This window comes from Chenopodium quinoa, unplaced genomic scaffold (assembly GCF_001683475.1).
Source record: "Chenopodium quinoa cultivar QQ74 unplaced genomic scaffold, ASM168347v1, whole genome shotgun sequence".
NCBI classification, from domain to species: Eukaryota; Viridiplantae; Streptophyta; class Magnoliopsida; order Caryophyllales; family Amaranthaceae; genus Chenopodium; species Chenopodium quinoa.
Window position 1 is genome coordinate 3,513,063 of NW_018742815.1, and position 12,751 is coordinate 3,525,813.

Here is a 12,751-nt window from a genome sequence, read left to right on the forward strand (position 1 = left end):
GGCTAGCCAGCGTTGGGAGTTGAGCCAGATGCTCCCGAAGCTGCTTAAAGGCGTCTTTCTGCTCTTCCTCCCAAACGAGCTCTTTTGTTTTCGGGAGTTTCAGGGCTTTGAAGAAAGGTAACCCCTTATCCGAAGCTGTGGAAATGAACCTCGAGAGGGCTGCCATTCTTCTGGTGAGCCGCTGAACATCCCGCTTTGTTTTCGGCTCAGGAAGGTCGAGCGCCGCTTTGACTTTGGAGGGATTGGCATCAATCCCCCTTTTGCTGACTATGAACCCAAGGAATTTCCCTGACTTCACGCCGAAGACACACTTCTTCGGATTCAGCTTCATTTGATGCTTTCTTAAGGTGGCGAAAGTTTCAGCCAGGTCCTTAACATGGTCCTCAGGTTTTTTGCTTTTGACGATCGAATCGTCAACATAGACTTCCATGTTTCGGCCCTTTTGATCGGCAAAAACTTGATCCACCAGCCTTTGATAGGTTGCCCCCGCATTTTTCAATCCGAAGGGCATCATTTTGTAATTGTACACCCCAGCGTTCGTGACGAATGCTGTCTTTGCTCGATCGTCGGGGTGCATGAAGATCTGATGATACCCCGAGAATGCGTCCATGAAACTAAGCAAGGCATGGCCACTTGTCGAATCGACTAGCTGATCGATCCTCGGCAAGGGATAGAAATCCTTCGGACAAGCCTTATTTAGGTCTGTGAAGTCAACGCACATCCTCCAGGTACCATTGGGCTTCTGAACCATCACCACATTTGCCAGCCATTCTGGATATTGGCAAGGTTCGATGAATCCTGCCTCCAACAATTTTTTGACCTCGGCTGCGATGTCTCGGTTCTTATTAGCGGAGTAATTCCGCTTCTTTTGCTTAACTGGTCGACACGTTGGGTCAACATTAAGCTTATGGGAGATGAGGTCTGAACTTATCCCGGGCATATCAGCTGCCGAGAAAGCAAACACATCTCTGTTGTCCCGAAGGAGCTGAATAAGTTCACAACGGGTGTTCGGATCAAGGTCCATCTCGATTGTTACACATTTCTCAACGTCTCCTTCGGCCAACTCAACTGTTTCAGTCTGTTGGTCCATGTCCATTGCTGATGGAATGGACTCTTCATAATCTAGCCTGCTGCCTATGTCAGCAGGTGTCCCAGTCTTTTTGTTCTTCGGATGGCCCTCTGAGTCTTGCTGTTCAGCTGAAGAGCTAGCCGTTTTCCTTTCGGGCCCTTTACCTCTGGGTTCAGATCCTTGAGCCGAAGCACTTAGGCCTTTCGGCTTTTTGGTGCTTGGCTCTCTTTCTTTTTCTTTCTCCTCCTCATCCTTGTCGTCATCTGGGCGACTACTGGATGGCTTGAGGTAGTTGCACCTTCGGGCGTCCTTTTGGTTGCCCTGTATCCTTTCGGGGAAGCCGGCGTCTGAGACGTAAATCATCAGTTGATGATAAGTTGAGACGACCCCTTGGATCTCATGAATTATGGGTCTCCCCAAAATCACGTTGTACACTGAAGGAGCGTCAAAGACTTTCAAAAATTCAATCATGACGTTCCTGGCTGCCTCATCGCAGCCGATGGTGATGGGAAGTGTCACCTTCCTATCTGGATAAGTTGAAGCCCCGTTGAACCCGGATACCGGGTAGGGTACCGGCGTAAGGTGCTTGGGCTTCAGCTTGATTTGATTGTAGGCCTTTCGGAACAGAATGTTTGCTCCGCTGCCACCGTCAACAAGGACCTTACTGACGTCGTGGTTGGCCACCGTGGCGATGATCACCAACGGATCGTCGTGAGGGAACGTTATCCCCCGGCAGTCGGCGGCTGTGAACGTCATGTTCGGCACCGGCGACTGGGGAGATTGAATGTCAGCGTTGTTCACCTGGTGAGTCAAAGCTCTAAGGTGTCGCTTGTGCTCCCTCCGAGAGTATATTCCTCCCGAGATAACATTGATCGGAGGGAATTTCCCCTCCGGCTTTTTACTGTTCTTCCGGGGGAAGTCGAGGTCTTGCCGAGAGTCCTTTGCTGACTTCTCGGATTCTTTTTTCTCGCGGTGATCCGCGATGTATTTTTTCAAGTATCCCTTCCGGACCATGTCCTCTATCTGGTCCTTCAGTTGGATACACTCCTCAGTGTTGTGACCCGAAGACTCGTGGAACTCGCACCACTGATTTTTATTTTTTCGTTGATACCACTCTGGGAGTGGTCTCGGCTTTCGGTAACTCTGCTCCTCCTTCGTCACGCCGTAAATTTTGGCGCGTGGAAGAGAGAGCAGAGTGTAGGATTCGTATCTGCCTGTGTATGAGGCATATTTTTCCTTCTTTGGGTCGCTGGCCGAAGATTGCTCCGAGGCCTTTGACTTTCCCTTTGCCTTATGGCCTTGGCCTTCAGACAAGGGTATTTGTTTTTGTTTCCCTCCCCCAAATTGAGGTTGGGTTTTCACTTTGTTCCATTCTTCGGCTCGGATGAACTTATCCGAGGCATTCAGAGCTTCCTCCAAGGTCTGCGGGGTATGCATGACCATGAAGTCTAGGAACCTCCCGGGCTGAAGGCCATTCTGCATTGCAAAAACGGCTAGCCCCTGGTCCAGCTGAGAGACGCTGGATGACTCGTTACTGAAACGGGTCAGATAGTCTCGGAGGCTTTCGGTTTCCCCCTGTTGCAGACTCATGAGTTCTGCAGTAGTCTTCTCTCGGCGGTTTGCCGTGGAAAACTTGCTCCTAAATTTGGAGGACAGATCATCCCACCCTGTTATGGAGCCTTGCTTTACTCCCTTGGAGATCCACGCTTGCGCGACCCCCTTGAGAGTGGTTGGGAAATATTTGCACCAAGTCGCTTCGGATCTGGGGCAAAGATGCATATGAGTCTCATACGAGGCCACGTGATCCTTCGGATCCGAGGTCCCGTCATATGTGATGTGCGACGGTATTTTAACCGTGGGCACGTGCTCTTCCAGTATCCATTGCTCGAATGGCGAACTGGCGGGTAGCATAACGGCCTTGCCCTTGTTCCTGGCCGAAGGGACCCCGCTCCGCCCTCTTAGAGAGGTAGGAGTGGTTTTCGTCCCTGGCTAGGAAGTCTGGGCCTCGGCCGCAGGGAACGAGAGGCGACTGCGCACGCTCGGTTCCTTGCCGCCGAGTCGGTCGAGGACGCTTCGGCGAACAATCTCAGGTTCTCGGTGAGTAGATTCTGGCCGAGAAGCTGAGCTGCTGCTCTTATGCGTTTCTGGTCGGGAAGATGAGGATCCTCTTAAAAATTGAGGGTTCTTTTTCCTCTCTTTTTCATTTTTCCAGGTATCCTCTTCCCACTCTTCCAGTTCCCGGAAGGAAGGAAGCTTCCCACCATCATGGTCTAACTTCCTCCGCTGATGCCGGGTATGCGGAGGAGTTCGATCACGAGGTGGAGGCATATTTTGTGCCCTCATCGCCTCCATGAGCACTGCCAGCGCTCTTGCCACCTCTTCCGAGCTGGGCCCCGTCAAAGGGGTCCTCGGCCGAGTATGGGAATGAGGGCGCACAGTCGATGGTTGGCTTTGGGGCACTGAATGTGTCCTATGATCGGACTCACCCCTGCTAGACCGAGAGTGACTCGGCCTATAATGAGAGTCATGAATTACGGGAGAAAGGGAATCCTCCTTGTATGATCCTCCCCCCGAGCTGGCACCCTTGGGAGAGTTCCGGTCCGGCGAGGGTGATGGTGTAGGGGTTTTAGGCTTTTCGCCTGCTCCTTGACGGAGGCCTTTGCTCTTGCGGTTCTTAGCCATTGCTACTAAGATAATTGCAAGATGATCTTGGTTAGAAATTTGGCTTAAAGATTTTTGAAAGTCTTCCCCACAGACGGCGCCAAATTGTTTCGGGTGAAAACAATGGGACCTTGCCGAAGGTCCGCTGAAACGGAGAAGACTAGATTCGGTCCAAGTTATGTTGGGCCGAAGGTTTCCTGCACAGTAAACACACGTAAACTAGCCTCGGGGGTGTTGCCGAGGAAGGCCCCTCCGATGCTAAAGTCAGTACAATGTGTAGAAAGAGAACACTATGCAAGAGAATTAGTTGCTTGAGGCTTTGCTTGAATATATGAGAATATATGAGAATGTATGAGAATCTATGAGAATATGTGAATGAATGAATGTGTCTCCTCTAAAAATGTAATATTGATGGCTTTTATACCTCTTCATACATGGAGAAGTTGGGCCTTAGCCCAATTGGCTTGCTTTGAGGGCTGATCTTTGACTTTAGCACAATTGGAGAGTTGAACCTTGACCTTGGGCTTTTAATTGGATCATTTAATGCCTAGGCCCAATTGGACTAAATTGAACCCAAACAGTTTGGTATGCGTAGGTAATTATAATGAAACTATTGACTATGTAGGTAATTATGAAATTACCATCGTAGTTAATCTTTAGTCAGCAATTGGAATCTTAAATGCGAGAGAAGAAGAAAATTACGTGAATATTGCAAGAGAACACTAACAAGTAACAACTTGTGATTTGGACATAGCGTTATTAGATTATGTAAAACTTGGGGTACGTTCCATCGATCACATATTTATTAAGGTTTAAGGATAATACAAGCAGTGTTAGAAATTTGTCTAACAATTAAGATCTAATCACATGAATTATTCAAAGCATGTGAAGAGAACTTGTATAAATGTATAATATATATTCCCTAACATACGCACTCAAAGAATGTCACACGCTAATTAAAACTTAATCGAAAATGGCAAAAGCTAATGAGCGCCCTCGGGGCGTTAGATAAGAGAATTAAAGTGCAAATATTAGAGTAAAATTTACATTAATTACACCGAACGACGCGTGATTTTATCATGAATTCCTAACTTAATACCATTTCAACCAATATAATTTATCCTTATCTAACGCCCCGAGGCGCTCGTTAGCAAGATCGATCTAAAATATAGAAATAAGCCTCTTTGTAGGCCGCCTTTTGAATTGTGAATAGAGATCAAAGTAACACCTAGCTAATACAAACAAGAAAAACTTGAATATGACACAAGCAAGCTACCCTTTTTTTATTTTTTTGAGTGGACTGAAATGTATAATAACTATCGGCTCACAATGTTTGATGCATTAGTTTAGAGCTAAGTTGCTAAAAAAAGATAAAGACATAAAGTGCTCCAAAAATTTTCACAATATATCGAGGGCAATGAATTATAGCTCAATTACAAGATTACGAAGCCAACATGCCTCACGTAGTAGGGTAGTCTACAGACTGGCTTTGGGAAGCATCAAGACTTTATGCTTCTCGCTCACTCTTAGCTAAGTGTCAATCTAGCCCATAAATAATGAACTAAAAAAGCAGTAAGCGTACTAAGCGAGACCAGATTGATTTCATCAGGATCATTTTCCTTACTTTAAAAAAAGTCATAAGACTTAATTATAGTTATTTTAATACGGAGTATTATGTCTACCATGTCACCATGACGCATTTCCAATAATGCCAACTGTTGATTCATTATTATTCATTGATACTATGGGTGTTTTAATTAATCCATATATAATTATAATGAATGCACAAACTAATATTCCATTTGATCTGAGCTGGATTTGATGAACTAAGATTGGAAAAGATAACAAGATCATGGCATTGTTTATGGCTTCATCATGTTTTGTAGATTAAAAAAAGCTACAATTTGTAATCGAAACATGCATGTCATGTAAGTTGATAGCTCAATAATTAAGCTGATAACTCAATTGGTATTTAATTAAAGCCATAAAACTAGAAAAATACGTTGCCACTATATATAATTGACATAAAAAAGTTATGGCTGCTCAAATTCTCAAACTCATCATTCGTTGATTTTACTAGTTGAAATCGAAAATTTGATCATCACTCATTAGTTTTTTAAATTGTTTTGGACAAGTTGACGAATACAAGCATTTATACATATAATTGAATTGTTAAATATCGATGCATAAATCTATACCATTTCGTTTAATGTAAAGAAACAAAATCAAGTCACTTGAACCAACAACTACCATCCCATTTCAAATTTAAGAGATTTATGAATAAGGGTGGCAATCAGTTTATTCGGATTCGATTGGGTCAATTTCGGTTGGGTTATTTGTTTTCTTTTTATCCGGAAATATGCTTGTTTTGATTAAAATTATTATTATAAAAATTTAAATATGAGGAATGCCTAGTTAATTCCCTAGATAAACAATATTTGTTTATTTGGGGGTATAATTGTCTTTTCAAGTACCAGTGAAGGGGTATATGCGTCTTTTCAAGCACTAGTTGAGAGGTACATGTGTAATTTCCTCACCAAACAGTAAAAACAAGTTGTAAACACTAATTGGACAACTCACCAAAAGTACTGAATAAATGACCCTGCTTTTTCAATATATTTACAAAAATGCCATCAGATTAACAAAAATTCATTTATCTGGCAGATTAACTTGTATTTTCCCATTAAATATTGACTATTAAATCAGTTTAGTTCGAATTAGATTAGATTTTATCGAGTGATTTCGATATTGAGTATGATCCAATTTGCTAGATTTTATTTACAAGCGAGATTTTCGACCTTAGTTTACAACATGTGTGCTCCCGGTCAATGCAAAGTCACCAGAAAATCAGCAAAGTCAACAAAATTAATTTTGATTCAGCAAAAATAAGGTGAAGTAAACGGGCCGTAATACCTAATAATTATAAATCAGAGCAAAGTCACCAGAAAATCAGGAGCCAAAAATTTCGGAAGTTCCAATCATGAGGGATTTTACCATGTTGATTTGTTGAATTTATAACTCCATTGTTTTAACATGAAGTTGGTAATTATTAATTATGTTCTCATTGCTACTTTCAACCATGTGCTTTTTGTCTTCAAAGTTCCTGCTACTATTTGTGATCGAATTGACTCGTTATTGTCTCGATTTTGGTGGAAATCTAATAAGGATTCTCGGGGGCTTTCTATGGTTTCCTCTTCACTGTTACATCTCCCTAAAGGTTTAGGAGGTTTAGGTATTCGTCATATTCATTCTTTTAATCTGGCTTTGTTAGCAAAGCAAGTTTGGAGGTTGCGGTTTAATCCACAGCTTTTGGCTTCTCGGGTCCTTAAAGCTAAGTATCCTGCTTTACTTTCTTCCAAACCTCTGATTTCTTCTCCTCGTCCTTCTTGGGGTTGTCGTGGTTTGTTGGAAGGTGGTAGAGCTTTATCTCAGGGTCTGGCCTGGAAGATAGGCTCAGGTACCCAGGTTAGTATTTTACAGGATTACTGGGTGCCTAATATTAAGGTTGAATTCAAGGATTGTATTCCTGTGGAGGATCGTCCTTTGATGGTGTCTGATTTATTACTCCATGATACTGGGATATGGAATTTGTCGTTAATTCGGCAGCTCTTTCCTGTTTCTGTTGCTTCGGTTATTCTTGGGCTTGAGCGGCCAAAGCAACATATTGATGATTTTGTTTACTGGAAATATAATAGGGATGGGGCTTTTTTGACTAAATCGGCATATGCTGCTCTTGTATCTCAACACATTTCGTTTAGGAGTGTGACTACTGATTCCTCTTGGTGGAAGCGTTTTTGGGGTCTTCCCATTCTCCCTAAGTGGAAAATGTTGGCCTGGAAGGTTTTACACAATGCCTTTCCAACGGCAGATGTTCTAGCTCTTAGGGGCATTCCGATTGATGCTACTTGCATATTTTGTCATGGTTCTTCGGAATATGTGGTTCATCTTTTTCGGGAATGTCCTTTTACTTCGCGTTTGTGGAATTCTCTTGCCTCTACTTCATCTCCTTTGCCTGAGGTTCCTTTTCTTTTTTCTGATTGGTTTACTTCTATTATTACTAGTTATGCTTCTTCTAAGCATTGGCTTGCTTTGGATCGTTTCTTTGGGATGTGTTGGGCTATCTGGATTACTAGGAATAATGTTCGTTTTCGTTCAGTAGTCTTTTCCCCCCAGTGTATTTTGGATCTTGCATTGGAATGGAGTGTTAGAAGTGGTAAGGCTCGTGAAATGGCTGCTTGTTGTCCCGGTATTCCTCCTGGGTTCTCGTCTTATCCTACTTGGCAAGTGTTAAGGGGTGAAGCTTCTGTTTTATGGGAATGTGATGTTCTGATGTGTTTTGATGGGGCATGGGATCGAGGGAATTATAGTGCTGGTGCGGCCTGGTGTTTTTTGGATCCGGTTTCTTCTCGTTGTATTGGGGGTGGTGCTCGAGTTTGTATGGCTAGTTCTGCTCTTCATTCTGAATTGTTGGCATGTCTTTTTGGTCTTAAACATGCTCGGCAACAGGGTATTGTCAGCCTCTGCCTCCTTACTGATTGTTTGTCGGTTCCTAAGATGATTCAGTTTGCTACGTCGGATATTTCGCTGATCTGGACGATTCAGGAAATTAGGGATGTTATTTCTTCCTTTTCTTCTTGTCATATTCGTAAGGTTTCCAGGTCTTCGATTGGTGAAGCTCATTCGCTTGCAGGTGCAGCAAGGCGTAGAATTTTACTTTGTTTTAGTTTTTAGTTTTTTTGTTCTCTTTGTAAAAAAAAAAAAAAAAAAAACAAAACATGAAGATAGTCATTGAAGTGCCCAGATGACATTTTTTTTTTACAAGGTTGGTAACTTGGTACATACCAAACTACCAACTAATAAAGTATCAAGTGGTCCAAGTTGAGAGTAGAATAATGTCTCAGTAATTTGTCTCAAATTATTAAATTTAAAAAAAAAAAAAAACATCCATCAATGTTGAATTAGTCACCTCACTATTACATACGTAAATGCAACAACGTATTATAAAAGATTTTGTTAGAATTTGATAGATCAACAACTCGTATTGCATTGGCTCATTATAAATCTAAAGAAATTTGGTAACAATAATTTATTCATTTCATATGAAAAAAGACAACTCTAGGTTGTATTTTACTAATTTGAACAAGAACAAAAGATTACAATGCATCTAAACTCGCTTTCATTCTAGTAATCAAGCTTACAACCTTACTCAAATGCATTTTTATTTCAAACAAATATTAAATAAGCAACAATGACATGAATTCAAATGAGCTCACAAATTCTATTGCCATTATTTGGCAAACTAATTTACATTATAGCGTGTTTGAATTTCAATTCTTGTATGATGAAATAATCAACTTGATTGGACCAAGCTAACCATTTCTTTAGGATTCCAAAGATTTTGGGGTGAAGTTCTTGAACTTTTGTTCCATCTCATACCAAGATTCCAACCCAATCATTTCATTAAATTCGGAGAAAGTAACCATTTTGTCCAAATCATCCCTAGTAGTACCCTTGTCCTTAAGAACCCTCATGATTCCAACCAAAGCCTTGGTTGTAGCATAGAGTGTTGAGAGTGAATGAGCAATCAAATGGAATCCCATTTCTTTGAACTCCGCGGGTGTGTGCAATGGGGTCTTTCCGCCTTCAATCATGTTTGCGATTCTCAATCCTTTGACACCGTTCACAACCTCATTGAGCTCGTCAATGTTAGCAGGTGCCTCAACAAAGGTGGCATCAGCTCCAGACTATTAACATAATAGTAAATAAAAAAAAAATTATTAATTTGAAAATTAATTATTTCTGGACATTCTATAATTGTTAATGGGAAAATAAATGTGGCCTAAATGAATATTTTGGTCTAATTAAAGTAATGTGTACCTCTCTGTAAAGGTTAGCGCGTCTAATGGCTTCTTGAAGACCATGGGGTGCTCTAGCATCAGTCCTTGCTACCAAGAAGAAATCAGAATCACCAATGGCTTCTCTTGCTGCTGCAATTTTAAGGGCATGCTCCTCAGCTGGTACAACACTCTTACCACGCATATGACCTATAAATTAAGATGAACAAGAAGTAATTAATTAAGGCCTATGTTAAGTAATCAACTAATTAATCACATTATAAAATTAACCTAATTGGTAAAAAAAAAAAATGGTAAATGTTAAAAGTACTTACCACACTTCTTTGGCCACACTTGATCCTGTGAAAAGTAAAAAATTCATTTGATTAGTACGTACTTAGTGTCACTTTCTTTATTAAATACATAAATTATAGATATTGCTCAATTACCTAATCATATTTTAAAAATAAACCTAATCCTATTTTAATTTAACTTGTTGTCTTATACTAATAAATGTAACAATGACACATGCAAAGCTATTTACCTCAAGAAAGACTCCCTTGGCACCAGCAGCAATCAACTGCTTAATGAACCTTTGCACATTAAGGGGGCCACCACCTCCGGTGTCTGTCGTAGTAAATCAAGAAATTACTCGTTTAGTAATAATAAAATACGAAAGGATGAAAATAATTTTTTTTTTTTTTACCTCCATCAACAACGACGCACAAAGTTGGATTAGCTGCGGTAATTCTGGCTACAGTGTCCACAACTTCTGCGGTTCTGTATCACACAATATAATTCGTGTTAACTATTGCTACAAGTGCTTAAAATGATACGGAGTAATATTTTTTTTAACATGAAATTTATTATTATAATTGTTTTTCCTAAACATTAAAAAAAACCTATTTTATCGAAAAATAATATAAAGAAATTTAGTAAAATCCTACCTAATTATTTTTCTACAAGTCACAGGTTTCATTTTCTATAGAAACGTTAGTTAGACTGGTTTGTAGTTTCAATGACTTATTTTGCAGCATTAACAAAATTAATCATTAACGAATAACTCTCCTTGTGGGGGCAAAAAAGAAAATCCGATACTATAAAAAACGACAAAGAGAATAAAAAATTATTAAGATACCAAAAATTTAAAAATTTAAAGTCCACTTATACAGCCACAAAATACAAACATAGAGGCGACAAAGCATATGAGAAATTTTGCATATTTCATTATCCAAATTAAAAATATATATTAATATAAAAATTCAAGATTTATAAACTTTTCTACTGCCTTTTTTTATTTTATCATTATTACTTCGTATTGTTTTTTTATTTACCCATCATTCATGCATGTGATTACATGTGATAATTTCCATTTTTATCAAAATAATAATGAAAATAATAATTTTATTACTTATATAATTATAAACTAAAAAAGAAAAATATAGTACGTACTGCATTTCTTGATAGTGGGAAGCAAAACAATTTTGTTTTTGTAAAATTCGATTTAAGTCAACGTATGTCTAAACATTCCCATTACTTTTACTAAAAAGTTAAAGAACAATTATTGATACTAGTTGGTACTACGGACTACAATTAAGAGAGCAAACATATTATAGTTTATAACCCTTTATCTTTAATTTTTTAATAAATCAATCACGTGGAATATACGAGCATATTATACCTTTACGCATTTTTTCTCAAATATTTACTACGGAGTACTATATTTATATATATCTCGAAAAATAATGTGTGACGCGTAAAATAACTAGTTACTAACCTAGTATGTTATATGTAACACCGAAATTGTTACATTTAATCATTATGTACGTAAAAGAACTAATAAGAACGGTAAGGGAATGAAACATACGTGAGCAAGCCAAAGTCGGGCAAGCCAAGAAGGGCGGCGGAAACACCAAAACCGGAGACAAAGCAAGCTTTGAAGCCGGTTTTGGCACAAATGGCAGCGGAGAAGGGATCTTGGATACCCGGCATCAATACTGATCCTTCCTCAGCTATTAAACGATGCACGGTTGTCCTCCCTGTGGCGGCATTGGTCTCAGCTAGAGAACCCATATTTGCTACACAAAAGTGGAAAAATAAGAATAAAACCGCGAAAAGGAAGGAGGAAGGAGGAAGGAGGAGGTTTATTGATAGTATGTAGTAGTTGAACTGAATGAAGATAGCTTACATTGTTGTTGTATTTATAGTAGTAGAGAAGTGATGTAGTTGTAGTAAGACTTGGAATTGATAGTAATGGCATTTAAGTAAATAAGAGTAGTTGGGAAATTTTTTAGGTGTATTATGATGAGTAGTAGTTAATTTAACTTAGGCAACATTTTTTATTTTTATTATTTATTATTTATTACAAAAAAAAAATAGAGAAATTTCGTGGTTTGGATTATTTAAGTGTCAATTTTAAAGAAATTGTGCAAGGGTCCCTCCACGTGGTAAATGGCTTGGCTGTGCTACGTAGGGTACAAATTTGTCCATGCCATATAACATAACCTACTAAAAATAAATTAATTAGTGACCTTTATAGGTCATTTAGGGTCAAATTATTATGCTCTTTTTTCTGTAATTTTATGATTTTGTTCTTGCTAATATAGTACGTACATAATAGATCCCTTTCTATCTACACTTTAGAAAAACACTGACTTTTTGGTTATGTGATCTGATTATGTGAATGTACCACTCTATGCAATTATTTGTGTATCATGTGTGCTCGGTTTTTCTTAATAGTAATCATATGTATATTGTATTTGTAGATTAAAAAAAGATCATATACCTCAAAAAGTTTCTCTGTCCACAAATCGTACGAATTTAAGGTTACCACACATGCAGAGATTAGCAATATGGTTGGTAAGAATGAAACTAACATTATTGATGAAAAAATTAATAAAGGTGTCGAAATGAATATACTAACCAAACATTAGTTTGTTTGTGTATTGAAAAAAAATAAAAATAAAATAAAATAAAACAAATTAAAATTGTAAAGATATGTGGAAATTATTGTACGTATAGTTGGACCATTTATTTATCCAAACTTTTCCTTCCAATAGTTTCCAAAATCAATGGAAAATACGTGAAAACCTATGGAAATCTAAAATTCTACTAATTTCAATATTTGTCCTTGAATACTAACCAAGCAATGGAAAAACTAGGCACGGATTATGTAATTTTACTTTTA

At 39.0% G+C, this 12,751-nt stretch overlaps 2 protein-coding genes across 2 annotated transcripts; one reads left to right on the forward strand and one right to left on the reverse strand.

Moving 5' to 3' along the window:
- The first annotated feature begins 6,763 nt into the window (after positions 1-6,763).
- On the forward strand, positions 6,764-8,461 carry LOC110725434. The gene has a single exon (XM_021904914.1). It carries the CDS (start codon positions 6,764-6,766, stop codon positions 8,459-8,461), a length of 1,698 nt encoding a protein of 565 aa, XP_021760606.1.
- Positions 8,462-8,823: 362 nt separating this feature from the next.
- Positions 8,824-11,751, reverse strand: LOC110725781 (petal death protein-like). The gene is made up of 6 exons (XM_021905249.1): positions 11,432-11,751; positions 10,271-10,344; positions 10,109-10,191; positions 9,900-9,924; positions 9,608-9,774; positions 8,824-9,474 (listed from the first exon to the last, which is right to left on the reverse strand). Exons 1-6 carry the CDS (start codon positions 11,635-11,637, stop codon positions 9,112-9,114), a joined length of 918 nt encoding a protein of 305 aa, XP_021760941.1. The 5' UTR covers positions 11,638-11,751; the 3' UTR covers positions 8,824-9,111.
- Between the last annotated feature and the right edge of the window lie 1,000 nt (positions 11,752-12,751).